At 47.9% G+C, this 14,480-nt stretch overlaps 1 protein-coding gene across 1 annotated transcript in view; it reads left to right on the top strand.

Annotated features, from left to right (window-relative positions):
* Positions 1-14,480, top strand: part of LOC119401421 (venom metalloproteinase antarease-like TtrivMP_A) — a 75,821-nt gene that overhangs the window by 39,670 nt on the left and 21,671 nt on the right. Inside the window, exon 10 of the mRNA XM_037668207.2 lies at positions 14,315-14,423. Coding sequence (XP_037524135.1) covers positions 14,315-14,423 — 109 coding nt within the window. The remainder of the gene's footprint in view (positions 1-14,314; positions 14,424-14,480) is intronic.

The raw sequence follows: 14,480 nt of genomic DNA, 5'->3' as shown, positions 1-14,480 counted from the left end.
ACTAGCACACGCTGTCTGCGCCGGCGTTGTTTTTCGCGGGCGAGGACGCCTTCTCGTTCTTTGCGAGCTGGTAGTTAACGTTCATCGCAGAAAGAGCGTTTCCATAGTCAACGAGCGCTGCCCTGTTTGGACAGTGTTCGGGCCCTCGTGAAACGTGCGAGGACAGCGGCCCGCGCCAATGGGATGCCGGACTAAGAATCCCACTCACCGATCTTCTTAACAACATCAAATAAACGTTTTATTCTCTCTCTCAACAGTGCTCGCGAAGAGCAGCTGGCCGCACTTTTTCAACATGCTTTTTTACAATTTTGATGCCTAGGAATGATCTTTCCCTGAAAAATTCGAAACCGGAGTGGGCGCACTTCTGTAATGATTTTCCTGAAACAACCGCTAAACTACGGAGATAAGTTCAACAAGAGAAGGCAAGTGTACACAAATGCCCTTACCATAGAGAATGGTCATTATGTAGCGGTGTGCTTCCTTCTTCCTTTGGATGAAAATATACGAGTGCATCGAACTCATCCTGGAGCGCAAAAAGTGTACAGCCACCCAAATTTTTAACTAACGTGCGCACCGGCGACGTTTCTGTGTGTCAGCGCCATATGATGGAACGTAGTTGCAAAAAAAATTTGCAGTGGCTTAGCTCGGCTATGCCAGGATATACGTAGCGTTAGCTAAGGTTCAGCTGATTCTCCATTCAGCGCTCTGCTTCTCCATGGCTATACCACACTGGCGAACGCCAGCCAGCCGGTCTGACAAATTATTAACCTCCCTGCCCTTCCGTTTTTCTTTTCCTCCTCCTCCTCCCCGCTATATTGCCACGCGCGCTTCTTTTGCAATGTTTGTGCAACTGGTCCGTTGCACGTGTGATCGCTGTCTTGCGCGGGCCGCCCCAGAATGTCTGGGAACTTTCCAGATTGTAGTAGATCATTTTGTCAAGATTGCGCACATGCCGCGAATAGTCAAGATTATTCCGGAGCTTGCGCAACCACCAGTGATAAGGCTAGAAAGTTCGATGCACGATGTATAAAAGACGGCGCGTCCCAGCCATGATCAGTTTTTCCGACGGCCGACGCTCTGTTCGCCGCTATCAGTGTACAGCGTGTATTGGTGTAGTTTCACTTTTTCCCGGCCACAAGTTCGGCTAAATAAAGTTTCATCTCAGACACGCCGACTGCTGCTTTCGTCAACGTCACCACCCCGTGACAATAGAGCATTTTAGTTTGACGTTTTTACGCTCCGCTTATAGGGAGCCTAAGCGGAACGCGGACCGTCGCTGCCGTTCCCGCTAGCGAGGGGCGTCGATGTGCGCGCCCTCCCTGACGCGTGCGTCGACTTCCCGCATATTCTAAGATGGCTGCCTCCAGTGCTCAACGTGCTTGCAACGTGCACGGCCGCTTCACGTTCGTCTGCGCAGCGGAAGCCGCGAAAGCGCTTGAGATTAGACGAACATTTGTTCTTACTTCGAGTCGCCGAATTAAGGAAAGTGACGCGAACTAGACAAGACGGCACAGATGACGAAAACATCGCTGCCGTGTTGGCGTCCAAACGGATTGCAGTGGATCTGGAATGCTACAGCGCTGACTGTACGTGACTATCTTGAAGTCGACGCTTTATTTTTTTCCCTGAAATGGGCCGGTAACGCATGCGGACGTGTGAATACTGCGTGAACAAGTGAGTAATACATATTTGTGTTATTTTGTAAAAGTGACAAAACTGTTTTTCATTTTTAACGAGGCTGAATTTGGCCAGAGGGCGTTGCAACTGCGAAAGATCCGCTCGGCAGCGGAGAACGGATAACTAAAACCAAAAAGTCGACCGCCGCTCCGCTACAGCTAAGCGGGCCAACTCGGAGCGGAGCGGACCGTAAAAACGTCAAACTAAAATGCTCTAATATATATATACCCCCACTGATACGTCTGCGTATGCGCGCAATATTAAGGGGCTGATATACTCCAGCGTAACGTCGACGCGCGCGCACGCTCGGCACAGCGACGCTACGCTAAGGAACGCGGCGCGACGACAGCGCCGCGCTGCGGCACTGGAGAGAAGCTCTGGCGCAGCCGACTCAACCTGTTTGTCGGCATTGGGAACACACGCGCGCGCGTGCTTAGTCGGTGCGGGGAACTGGGGCGCCGTGCCGACAGCTTGGCACGCTGAAACGAGAGGCTCGCTGTGCGAAGCTGCATTTCCACGTCGGCAAAAGCGACCCCGCGGAAGCGCAAGCGAGGTCCGAAGTATTGCGGTGTCGTGGTCTGCCACAACAGTACATTTTTGGGGGGGTGGGGGGTGGGGGCACGGGCCCGGTGTGCCACCCCCTGGCTACGCCACTGCATGCAGATGCCAGAAGAGAGTAGCTCACCATCAATCGAACGTTACTGGTGAGCTACTCTGGGAATCTCGTTTGCCGTGTGGGAAAAATTAATGTCAAAGAGCGCCGTTCTACGTGGCTGCATAGTTGCCCTGAACGAATTCGCACCCTCGAATAACACTCCTTCCTGCAGTGAACTACACTAAATTTGCTGGAAAAGATCTTATGCGACAGGATACTTCACCTTTTCGGTTCGCTATGGTCAGCGATATTGAAAACGACATACCTTTCTATTTGCTCGGCTGTTTATATGTCGATCTGTTGAACAGATTACGCATGCTATCCGAGTTATAAGCGTGTCACGCACGAGAGCGAAATCGAAGATTTATTAAAATAATAACTGTTTACTGGTATACCTTGAAGGCAATTGTGGCATGATCTTTGGCATTGCACAAAACAGAAGGGTGGAACTATGTTGATAAACTTGGTATAAGGCAATATTATCAAGCGTATTTTTACATTTGTTGCAAAAAAATGCTGCTAATGCTGCATTGCACCGAGCGTACCCTTAAGATACTGTATAGTTGGTGAGAAATGGTCACAGCAAAAAAAAAATAAACAAAGCAGATCCCGTGCATTGAGGGAGTCGATTTTATGCGAGCCCTAGGTCTATATACATACTGTGTATGCGCTTTAAAAATTCCAGGATGTGCTATTTCTGATCAAAAGAACATAAAGCACCGTGCCGAGGAAGTTTTAATAAGAGTGCATTATGAAAAAAAAAAGTGCAGCAGTGCAGAAACCGAACCCCAGCTGTTTACGCGCTGGCAACGCCAAAAAAAGAACTGTTTGTCAGAGCACAGCAAAATATTTGCAAATTCATTGCAATGTTGGGAATATTAAGAAGACAAGAAATAGGAAATGAAACATTTAAGTAGTGATGTCAATAATTTTTGATGGCCTATTTTCTACGTATCGTAAGATAAGATGCACCTTACCTACCGCACGCCGATTCGCCCGTGCGTTCGGCTGCTGGCGTTCCGAATCCAGACGTCGCGCACAACTTCCAATTACCGTACACACACAACTTCTATTGCACATGTCAACCAGTTGAACAGCAAGCACGGTGCGCAAGCAAGCAATGCGTCAGCAATCAGTCGAAGGACGCAATGTTGAATGTTCTCGATGTTCGATAACGTTCTCGAGTGCAGTGAACCTGAACACCGTCTGCAAGGTTAGCGCAAACAGTCAAGATTCACCAAATGTCAAAGTAAATGGCATCTCGCACGATGTCACTGCGCCAATGCAACTATATTTACAGATCCGGACCTACACCTGGCGACAACTTTCTGTGGCAGCACAGCGAAGGCACGGCCGGTCTAGAGGCGCGCGCTCGCTCCTTCCCTTACGGCCTGCGCAGCAGCCGGGAGTACAATGGAACTTTTTCTACACAGTCACGACGGCGCGCTCCGCGTGAGGGCGTCGCGAGCCAACCGCCCAAAGCGCGTTTGGCCGCATGCGCTTCGTGTTGTAAAGCAGCTGTGCCCGGCCAATTTCTCGTGCTAATTACTTCTTTCGGTTGTAGCAAGCGGTGAAGGAAGTACAGGTGCGTGTGGGGACAGTCTGCCTTTCTCGGCAATCGGCAATAAAAGACGCACACGCAGCGCTACTAGCAACAACAATATTTTTTAAGACCCGACCACCTCATATTCGATGGAGGCGAAAATGCCTGAGGCCCGTGTGCTTAGATTTAGGTGCACGTAAGAGAACCCCAGCTGCCACAGCAGTGGATTTTTGGTGGGCCACGCATATTTACAACGTCAAAGAGGGGAGACGTCACAGCTGCTTTGACCCACATTGTCAAGGAGAAGGTGCTACCTTCAAAAGACATGGGCATTCGCGACGAAAACATTGAAGAAGCGGCGGTGCCTATTCCGGAAGATGTTATTGAGGAACTTGAAGCTCTGCGAGAACCTCCTCCCAAACCACCGAACTCTGTTGCCTATTCAGACTTGGTGTATGTAGGTGGTTACATTGCCAAACTCATCACTGATGTCGGTTGCGAAACATGCGCCATGCTAGTGACGACAAACAAAACGAGCAGTCCTTATCATCTTCTCCGTCAGCAAGAAGCCTATGATCTACACTACCCAAAGCCGGAGTTACTATCAATGCTGGACACATTTGTGACGTTCTTCGAGAAAGCAGTCAAATATCTTCCTCGAACGAAAATCCTCGAGACTCTGCAATTGACTCTTGAGCCATACCTTAAAGATTCGCCACTTCTGGACGGTCCGGAAGGTGTGGACAAGAGTCACGCGAGAGTGCTGGCTCATATTATTTCTGAGAAGTTTCTCCGGATTCTTCTTATTAACTACACAAAAAAGTTAACAGATCAGAGTTTTATTCACAAGCCCTCGCGGAAGCATATCAGGCTGTGAGAGACTTGACTCCTTTAAACTGTGATCGTCGCTACAGTGTTTTACTAGCAGTGATTTTTTTTTCAGTTCTCCATGCGCATATTGTTGTAGTACCAAGGAAAACATTCTGTTTCCCATTGAAAGGATTCTCTGAAAGTTTTTTTATGTTTCCTCTTCGTCTGCGGCGTGTCCGTCCCCATTATACAATGACTTTCACTTTTTTGAAGTATTTGTTTCAATATTAAAGCACGAATTAAGATGCCTCCAACAAAAAATGTGCAATTTTGTTATTTTCAAGTACAGCGACGGCCGGCACATACATTTTAAATAAAATTTCCTAAACCATGATTAAACCGTTTCCTCAACTAAATGCAATATTCATCCTCTTACTTATTCTCGAAGTTACAGAAACCTAAAAAAAAACAAGGCTGTGTTATAACCGCGTCGATGCTTTGCCGAGCAACAAAAGCGGGCTTATGAGCGGCCTGCGCCACCACTTCAGTAAAGCGGAATTTACCAGAGTCATCATATATACTTGCTACCATGTTTCTATCGCATTAGTACCATGAATACCATATAGAGTAACTTCAGAAAACGCCACGGTAAGTCGGAGGCCGAGCACTCCCTGCGCGCGCCAGCCTCCGCAACGGCCGGGAGTGAGTTGGGGATGGATGGATGGATGCTATGAGCGTCCCCTTTATAACGGGGCGGTGACATGTCTGACACCAGGCTCGAAGGCGAAAAAAAAGAGAAAGAAGAAAAAAAGCTTCCTTGTTTCATGTTTTCCTAATGCCTTATCTACATTGATTAAATCTATGTTATTATACCAAAAAATATAAATTCACGGTCCATCTCTCTGCCTCTTAAGGCAGAATGACATTATTTTCCCCCATTATTTATTTTTGTACTTTATCTCTACTTTTCTGCCACCAATACTCTAACCGTCTCTTACTTATTTCTATCGCGGACGTGTTCAGCTTTCCATTGTTGTCCCTAAAACCCAAGGCTTCATGTAGACTCTTGCCCACACGTATACCTGGGTGAATATCGCCACATTCAATCAGTACATGTTCCATCGTTTCCTTAGTTCCCCCGCAGCATGTACAATGTTCTTCTTCGTTACTGAATCTCGCTTTATAACTACGCGTTCTAAGGCAGCCCGACCTTGCTTCAAACAGTAAAGCGCTTCCCCTTGAATTATCATAAAACCTTTCCCTCCTTATTTCGTTTTTTCCTTTTCGGTAGTTACTCAGAGCCGGTTACTCAGAGCAGTTGGCTCGGAGCGCCCCCACGAAATTGCGGCCATAGGTAGCAACAGCCCCCCGTGCGCAGGCCGTAAAGGAAGGAGCGAGCGCGCGCCTCCAGACCGGCCGTGGCGAAGGCTACGCAACCGAACCACGCACTTTTTTACTCCGCTTCTGTATGTAGTCCGCGAACGCTAGCTTTTGTAGAATACGTAGCATAAAAGAAAACATAAAAAGAAAAGAAATACCTATTACGTTCAAGATTGCTTGTGTTGAAAGTAAGAATGATAATCCCGTAAAGGATTAGCGATTTTCGCTCTTTCGAGTTTTCAGGTTTTCTGTTGTCCGTTTCACGTTTTCCGTCCCCACTAAACAACGATGGCGTCGCTCGGCTGCAACAGGTGCACATCGAAGCTTGCAAGGGAGCATAAGCGCGTGTTCGTTAGGTGATCTGCGTTCATCGACCAGAATGAAACGAAGACAGCGGTGCGTTGTGAATTATTTTGTTGATTTGCCCATACTATCACCGAGAAAGAAGTGTGCAAGTGATACCACCATCGCAAGTGGGTCACGCATCGCGATAGCTTCCTTGACAGTGACGACGGTGACCTTCAAGTCTTCAGCAAGAAGAGCCGCTTGAAAGCAAAACTGCGATTGGAAACAGTACGTAAAATAAGTGGCCCATTTCATAAAATGCGTTGCATACATGGTGGGTATTTCGGTTGCCTACTATTACTGATACAGTCGCAACGAAGATTGCGTCTAACACCGTGCCCGTCGGCGTCTACGGCGGGAGGTGTTTTGGCGTTTTGAATAAGAGCGATTTACGGTGACAAAATCACCCATGCACAGCTTTGCCTTGGCAACAGACGCGTTCATGTCTATTATGCGACTGACAGCGTGATTTTCAATTTGCAAAAACAGCATTCTTGACCACGGGAGTAAGGAACGCGTTTCACCCGTTTGTATAATCACACACGTGAGACGCCCGCTCCTGACTGGTCGTGGCCAAGATATCTGCTGCATTTCGATGCCTTCGCGTCCCCTGACAAAATGACGTGAGCGTTTCCAGAAAGTTACAGCGTCTCCAAATCTAGGAAAACGACGATGTCGACCCTGTGTGCACCGAAATTCAGAAAATGGCTTGTTACCTTTGCGTGAGATTTCCGATTGCGCAGTTACTGCTGGGCCGTGGCTTTCTTTTTTCTTTGAAAAGTAAAACCGACCGCTTTAATAAAGCTGATTCCTGCGTTCCTTCGCAATGCAAAATATTCTATCGCTTTCCTAAAAAAGAAATGTAAACAATACTAAATGGTGCTCGCTTTGCACGTGGACTTGAACCGCTAGCACATTAGCGTTATATAATTTGATTTGCAGAAGAGCTCAGCAACGATTCCAGGTATTTGTGCTGCATGCTTAAGTATCTCAAGCCATGTGGTACATTTCGACTACATCTGTGAATAAACTATCTGCATAAATTCCCAAATAACATCATGAGCCATGAATACTCGTGTGGAAACGCTCATGTTTTATGCGCTCACGAAACCAAAACCGAAATCGCCCGCGAACGGACTACGTGGCGTAGTAACACATGTGCAGAAGCTCCGCCCACGTAGCTTTAGCTGTGCTGCCACAGAAAGTTGTCGCCAGGTATAGCGAACACGCCCGGGTGTGACACGAAACGAGACCGATGAAGCCATGAAGAGAGTTCGCGAGCACATGGCAACATTCGCCGTACGTTTCATTAGTTACACCGCTAACCGCACAGTCGATCCATACCTGTCGATGACTCGAAATCACTTCTAATATCCTCTTGAAGAAACGCACACACATAATGCCGTTCTGCCGAGCGTAACACGGCACTGATGTTAAAGATCGCGGTAGCAACGCGCCGGACGGTCTGGAAGGGACATGGCCGCCGCCACCCAATGTTGCCCGCGTGCAGCCTATTTTTGCGGTACTATGATTTTCCAGTGACTCTAGAAGAGCGTAGAGTGCCTCGATGCGCGCGCCCCCGCTCGCGGAGCGCGCGGGCATCAAGGCACCCTAGAAGAGGAGGCTATGGAAGAGCGCGCTTTAAAAGTCGTCCCCCACGCGGATTAGTGCGCGCCTCGACAGGGCGTGGTCGCTCGTGCGGGCGCTTATCTCGTGATCTCGGTGGTTTGTACGTCTTGAGCTCTACCTGCAAGTTTCCGTTGAGAGCACGAAGGTCACCTCGCTCACTGCATCAGGCGCTTTTGCGAAAGGAGCGCGCTGCTCACACAGAAATAAGTTACAACTGTGACAGTTCGCACTCATCCTGTGTGTGTTCGTTCCGTGCGTCCTTTCTGCTTGAGCAGCGCATTGCAAGTTTCGAGCGGCTTGCCGTTCTTCGCGTAACATTACAATTTGATGCTGTAGCATTCATTCGTTCGCACTTGGGGCGTAAGAGTGCACAACACACGCTCAACTACGTCTGTGAAGACACGTTTCACTGTCGTGTTATACCGATTCCTATGACAGAGGGATCAGCCATGTTTTTTTTTTGTCACTTTATTAGGGTGATATATATTTGCGCCGCTAAATATAACTGCGACTTAATATATGCTTTCCAATTGCAACCTTGATGTAAAATTCTGACATTGTGCGATTATGTTGCTGCGTTCACGCAGCAGGTTTTTTACGCCTGTCAAGTCGATATCCTCATAGAAAGATAGTGCAAGCATGACGCGAGAACTGAAAAAACGAGGCGAGCAGTTTATCTTGCTTCACAGTGGTTAAAGCTCAGCTAGCTGCCTCCTGTCTTAACCCTTTCGGCCTTGGCGTCGTCAATAGACGACACCGCACAAAAGTTCCCCTAGCACCTCGGAAATGAAACCAAGACTGCTCATTCTTGGCGAAATAGTTCTTCAATGATCCTCACTGTGATTGACACCAAAGTTGCGACATGTTTGCGGAGCTGGGAGCCACAAAGAAGCAGCAGCTTGAGCGAAGTCATGGGTGACGCCGAGGCGGGTCAGGTGAGGCGGCTAAGCGCCGGCTTCGGGACGTCGTACAGAAGCTGTTTCAAGGAGTATCACACTGAAAAATGAGATGTGGTTCACATTTTGTGTACTCTAGTGAGTAGCAGAAATAAAGAAGCCATTTTCCTGTGCTCACAACTGCTGAGCCCTGATGACCTAATTTGATTCCATGCTAATTAATCCATAAATACTTGCACCACTGGCTCGATTTTTCGTTCTTGGTCTTCTGAGGTCCTAACTATTAGAAAAACACGCACAAAAAATGTCTCCGGACAAAATAAAAAATTCAGGGCTGAAAAGTCGGCGGATGATTTTCCAGTGGCACGGAGGACTTGACTCTAAGCTTCTCAGGAAACAGTGCCATGGCCGTATAGTTTCTTTTTTTCGCACGCCGCAAACGTTTGTTCACGAAAGTACACGACTGCTACTGTAAGCATGCCACATCAAAACAACAATTACATGAACAACCACATCGCAGAACATCGATAGCGTGTACGGCTTCATTTCGGAGTGCATGTGGACCATTACTCATCTTTAACATGGCAGAATGACACTTACCTCGAGGTATACACGTCCTACACGGTGTAATCGCGACCTGCGAAATGCATTTCGCTTTGAGTCAGGCGTCGTTGTCGTTGATCGTCTGCTGTTCACCGTAAACGTGATTGAGGAGCCTTTCTCCTTTTACCGAGCTCGCTTTTCGGAAGTGCCAGTCAAGCTTGAAGATCATTTTGAAGCCGCACTGCAAGCGGTACATTGTGAGGCGCCGCAAGTGTACCGCGAGAGCTCTGCACGTGCACGGAAGCGAGCGGCAGCGCGTTGGAGAGAAGAGAAAACGCGCGTTGCTTACACCCAGTTAGTATTTTTATGCCAGAGATGGCGCTGCCTGTCAAAAGCAGCAGCGCCACTAAGCGATGCTTGGGGAGTCTATAGTACGACGCGCGGCGCGACCGATGCATCCGGCGTCTGTCAGCGCGCCCCGGCTGCATCCGGCGCGAGATGCGAGATGCTGCATTCCGCGCCGGCGACGTTACCCAGACTGCACTGCGTCTCTTCGTGAAGAAGGGACGCCGAATGCGCAGACTAGGGTTACTGTATATGCTACCTTTAGGTAGCAGAGTTGCGCATAGGTCTGGCTAGCAACCACAGCTATGCGGTGAAGTAGCACTCCGTTTGTGCAGGCGACATGCCTACCGTGTCGGCAATTACATGTTCGGCGGGTCGAAGACCGGCGATAAACATTGATTATCGATGACTAATGTTAATTCAGTTCGCTGCAGCGGCGGCGTCGAAAAATACAAAAATTGGCCCGAGCGTCAACTTCTCCGCAATACGTGGTTGCTAGCGGCGTTTGGAAGACAGATGCGCAACTCTGCTACCTAAAGGTAGCATATACAGTAACTCTAGCGCAGACCAGCGAGGCGCGCTCGCGGTGGCGGCGGCTACGGTGTGCCAGCTGTGCGCCGTGTGACATTACTGCTCCTCGCGCATGCGCAGCACGGCTCTTGTACGTGCACGCGAAACCTCTCCGGCTCGGCCTGTGTAGCTAACACTACAAAAATGTTTTGTGAGCACGTACTTCGTGAGCATGTAGTTCATGAGCATGCACGTGCTTTCACCCATTTATTCGATATCAATGGTACAGACACAATCGACGGGTCTTTGCCGTCGCCGCCTCCATCGTCGTCCGCCGTTACGCTCCGTATAAAGCGCGAGACAGACGGTACGATTTTCCATGCGATGCGACGGCCGACGCGGCGGTGGGGGAGAGGGAATGGTGGCTGTCCGATGCTATGAAAGGCCACCATTCCGGTTGCCTCACCGCCGTGTCGGACGCTAGATCGCACGGAAAATCGTACCGTCTGTCTCGGCCTTAAAGTACAAATCGATAATATTCCTCCGGGCATCGTAGGATCTACCCGCGGGTAAAGCACGGGCGCAGGGGTGACGAACGCGGCTGAAGCAGAGTTGGAACGAGCCAACCCATCTCCGTTGCACGGACGGCGTATGCGATAACGTCACCCAATTTTGTTTAGTGATTCCAGATTTTAGCTCAGACTATTATACTGTATTTTTTTATAATTTCGATAGATTACAAAACTACAACCTACGTGCTTCTGATGGTAGTTCAGCTGCCCTTCTTGCAGCTTCATAATCATGGATCGCAACTTGCGATTCTCTTCTTTGAGCTCAGCTAGCTCCTCACGGAGCTCAGGTGTGGTTTCCTCAGACACCGCCTCAAGTATTTATTGTGCAGCCATTTGTTTGGCCCCCAGTATATCTTTTTTATAGACGATAGTCTTTCTTGGGGAACTTCAACGCAGAAATTTTCCTCTGTCTATCTGTCACAAAGGAAAGTTTATTGAACCTGTACACGCAAGCGCATGAGTCGTTTATAAACTGAATACTTATAAATTGCGTCAATGTAACTTACACAAACGCTAGACGCAATCTTATACAGACTGGGCTAATACACTGTACGCCACCACGCAACTATACAACAACAAACATATTAACTAAGCATCTTACTTCTCAAGGTCACGGGAAAAAATAAAGCAAGGAAAAGTGGGGAAAGTAAAAAGAAAGGGGGAGGGGAAAGTGTAGCACGGGGAGTCGGATAACTTATTTCTTTTTCCGAACTCATCATGGCGCTGCTGGAAATTCGTTTCTCCCCCCGTAATGCGAAAAACCGAGTGTGCCAGTGCCTTAAGAAGACATCAACACCTCTCGCTTCCAGCTCATCAACTAGGTATCCGAAAACAATTTGATAAATACGGTGCATGGCAGGGAACGCTGCACACTGTGGTTGTCGACGAGCTTCCGCCTGGCACCGACGTGTCCAAATCACGTACATTGTCACCAATAGTATCAATTGGGCAAACTTGCCCCTATTCTTTTGGGACAGCGATGTAGCTCTAACTCCAAAGGTGCGCCAAACATGGGGCCATACACCCTTAGTTGCAACGCATTCGAATAACGCATGCTTAGTGGTCTCGGATTGCCCACAATTCGCGCATCTATCATTTAGTATCGCGTGGAATCTGGCGAGGCTGTCTTTATGCTTGTCTGTCTGACACCCAATTAAGCCACCCCGGCAAAGTTTAACCACTTGCGGAACGCCCAGCCATCTTGAACTGGTACCGTTGTTCATACTTGTGAACACTGTGGATAAAAAAGCAAATGTTACGCATATCGGAGGCGCCACGTCAATACATAAGTATTAAGTGGCGTGTTCCTTTACTAGAAAATACGTAGATACGTATTTCCAAAGACCCTAGTGTTTCTTAGGCTGCGTGGAAAATGCTAGCGTTTTTTGCGCTGCACTGCAAATGCGACGCTATGAGCCAGATGCGGCGATTCAACCTAGAGAAGGAGGACTCGTGTAGTACGGCCGGCAGACGATTATCGTCTTTCGACGACATTTGCAGCGAAGCACGCAGATACGCGGCCAATTCTTTTTTTTTTTTTTTTTGTTTCTGGACCTGAAAAATGAAGCATATGACACTCCACCAGTGTTACAAGCCTTCAATAGCACGGAAAGGCGCGCTGGTTGGTATAGCTGCATGAAGAAAAATTTGCGCACACCACAAGAAAACAAAAAAAAAATCGCAGCAACCAGCGCAGTCCTTGTGAACTTTTTTCCGTGTGTCTTCGCGTGATGCGAGCAAAATTTTCATTATGTTACATGTCTCAATCATTTTTCAACTTATTGAAGGTGCCATAAGACTTCCTATGTGAATGAATGATTAAAGGGTACCCACTGACTGTGAGGTGGGCAAGGCCTACGAAAAAAAATAACAATATAGGGTGGAAGACTATTGGCACTTGGTATGCTTGCTCCCTCATTTTCCCGCGCATAGTTCTGTTTATGGTGATCTGTTGAGAGCTTTCACATTCATTTTACTGAAGCTTGCAGTCAAGAAAGGTCAGAGTCAAGAGCACACAACTGACTTTTATTATGAAGTCTAATGATCCAATTCTGCCGTAATCACACTCGCCTGCAGTTTTCTGGAAAGGAAGACACTCAGATTGTACATTAAATTTTAGACTGGTTTATGTGAAATAAGAGAAACCACTGACAAGGATACTAAAAGCTCTATCACTGTTTGCAACAGCTTAAAGGGGCCCTGTGACATTTTTCCAAGTAGCCATTGAATGGCTTCATCAAAGGAGCTTATTGTATCACGAATTGACTGCCATAATTTCTTTTAGAATCCGTCCAGTACGAGCGGAGTTACAGAGATTTGTCGCGCCGTGTAATTGCTATCTTCTCTTGTCCCTAAGAGCGCGCTCGAAACCAAGCAGGGAGAGATGACACGGGGGAAAAAGATAAGTCACGTGCGCGTCAAGGCCTGTAGCACTTTTTCTTTTTTCTTCGAATGCGCGGCTTACATTCACTGTGATCGCAAGCAAGCGCGCGAGCACGTGGCGGCCTCCAGCTCCAGTGGCGGTAATTCTGCAGCTCGCGTCACTCAAATCAGTCAATGGCCGGGAACTTCGGTATATGATGCGGTCACTGGGGTTCATGACATAATTTGCAGAAAGAAGAGGGAACGATTTGTAGCTCACTTTGAGAATTAATTGCAAGTTCCAGTCCGCGTGCTGTGCCATATTGTTCAGCTCGCGTGTTCACAGGAGCATCGACTACCGATAACCAGCGTTTTCTGACCATGCTGAAAAAGTTTTGCAGGGCCGCTTTAACTATGGGGCCCCTCACAAGGAGACTCTTATTAGCAACATAGCTGCCAAGGTATGTGATGTATGTGCAACTCCTATTTCAAATAAAATTTGCAAAGAAACGCCTGTAGCCTAGTGGCTAGAGCCTCGGGCATTGTCACTGCAGGCCAGAGTTGAAATCTCGCCGTGGGAACATTTTCATTACCATTTTAATTGCTGCTCCTTTGTTTACATATTTGATGTGGTGATGTCTCCCTCTCTCTTTTTTTTCTTACTGTGCGTGTTTTTGAGACGTCATTTGGTTGAATGCCACATTTGTCGGTCGGCTTGTTCGCTAGAACGTCTCGGGTGTACACGTATATAATAACGGTTCCAACAAAATTAGGAACCTCATTCTTTGAACGAATCAGCTACAAGGCGAAATTTCGCCTTCCAAAGCTGTTGTAATCTGCGCAATTTTCGAGGTTAGCGGCAGGGTATCTGTGTAATAAAAGATGGTAGGCGTGGAGACATGGACACAACACGCGAAGACAAGACAAACGCCAACGATTAACTGATAGTTAACGCCTACCTTCCTTTATCCTGATTCCGTAATAACTAGCCCAAATTCTATGTTGTTCGTAGTTTTGTAAGACAGCGACATTCTCGACTGAATTTCAGGACGTGCATATATCGGAGCAGCCTGCTCGAGGTCTGGAATTGGTGAGGGGGAAGATGTACCTCATACCTACGACGGCGTAAATATGCTTGCCCATGAACTGGCCCACTCGTATGTACATTTCTAAGCAACAACAGTGTTGATTTGAGTTGCAAAGTGGGAATGTCA

Source organism: Rhipicephalus sanguineus, chromosome 8 (assembly GCF_013339695.2).
Source record: "Rhipicephalus sanguineus isolate Rsan-2018 chromosome 8, BIME_Rsan_1.4, whole genome shotgun sequence".
In the NCBI taxonomy this organism is placed as follows: domain Eukaryota; kingdom Metazoa; phylum Arthropoda; class Arachnida; order Ixodida; family Ixodidae; genus Rhipicephalus; species Rhipicephalus sanguineus.
The sequence above is the reverse complement of the archived record's forward strand: the minus strand, read 5'-3'. Positions and strand labels throughout refer to the sequence as shown.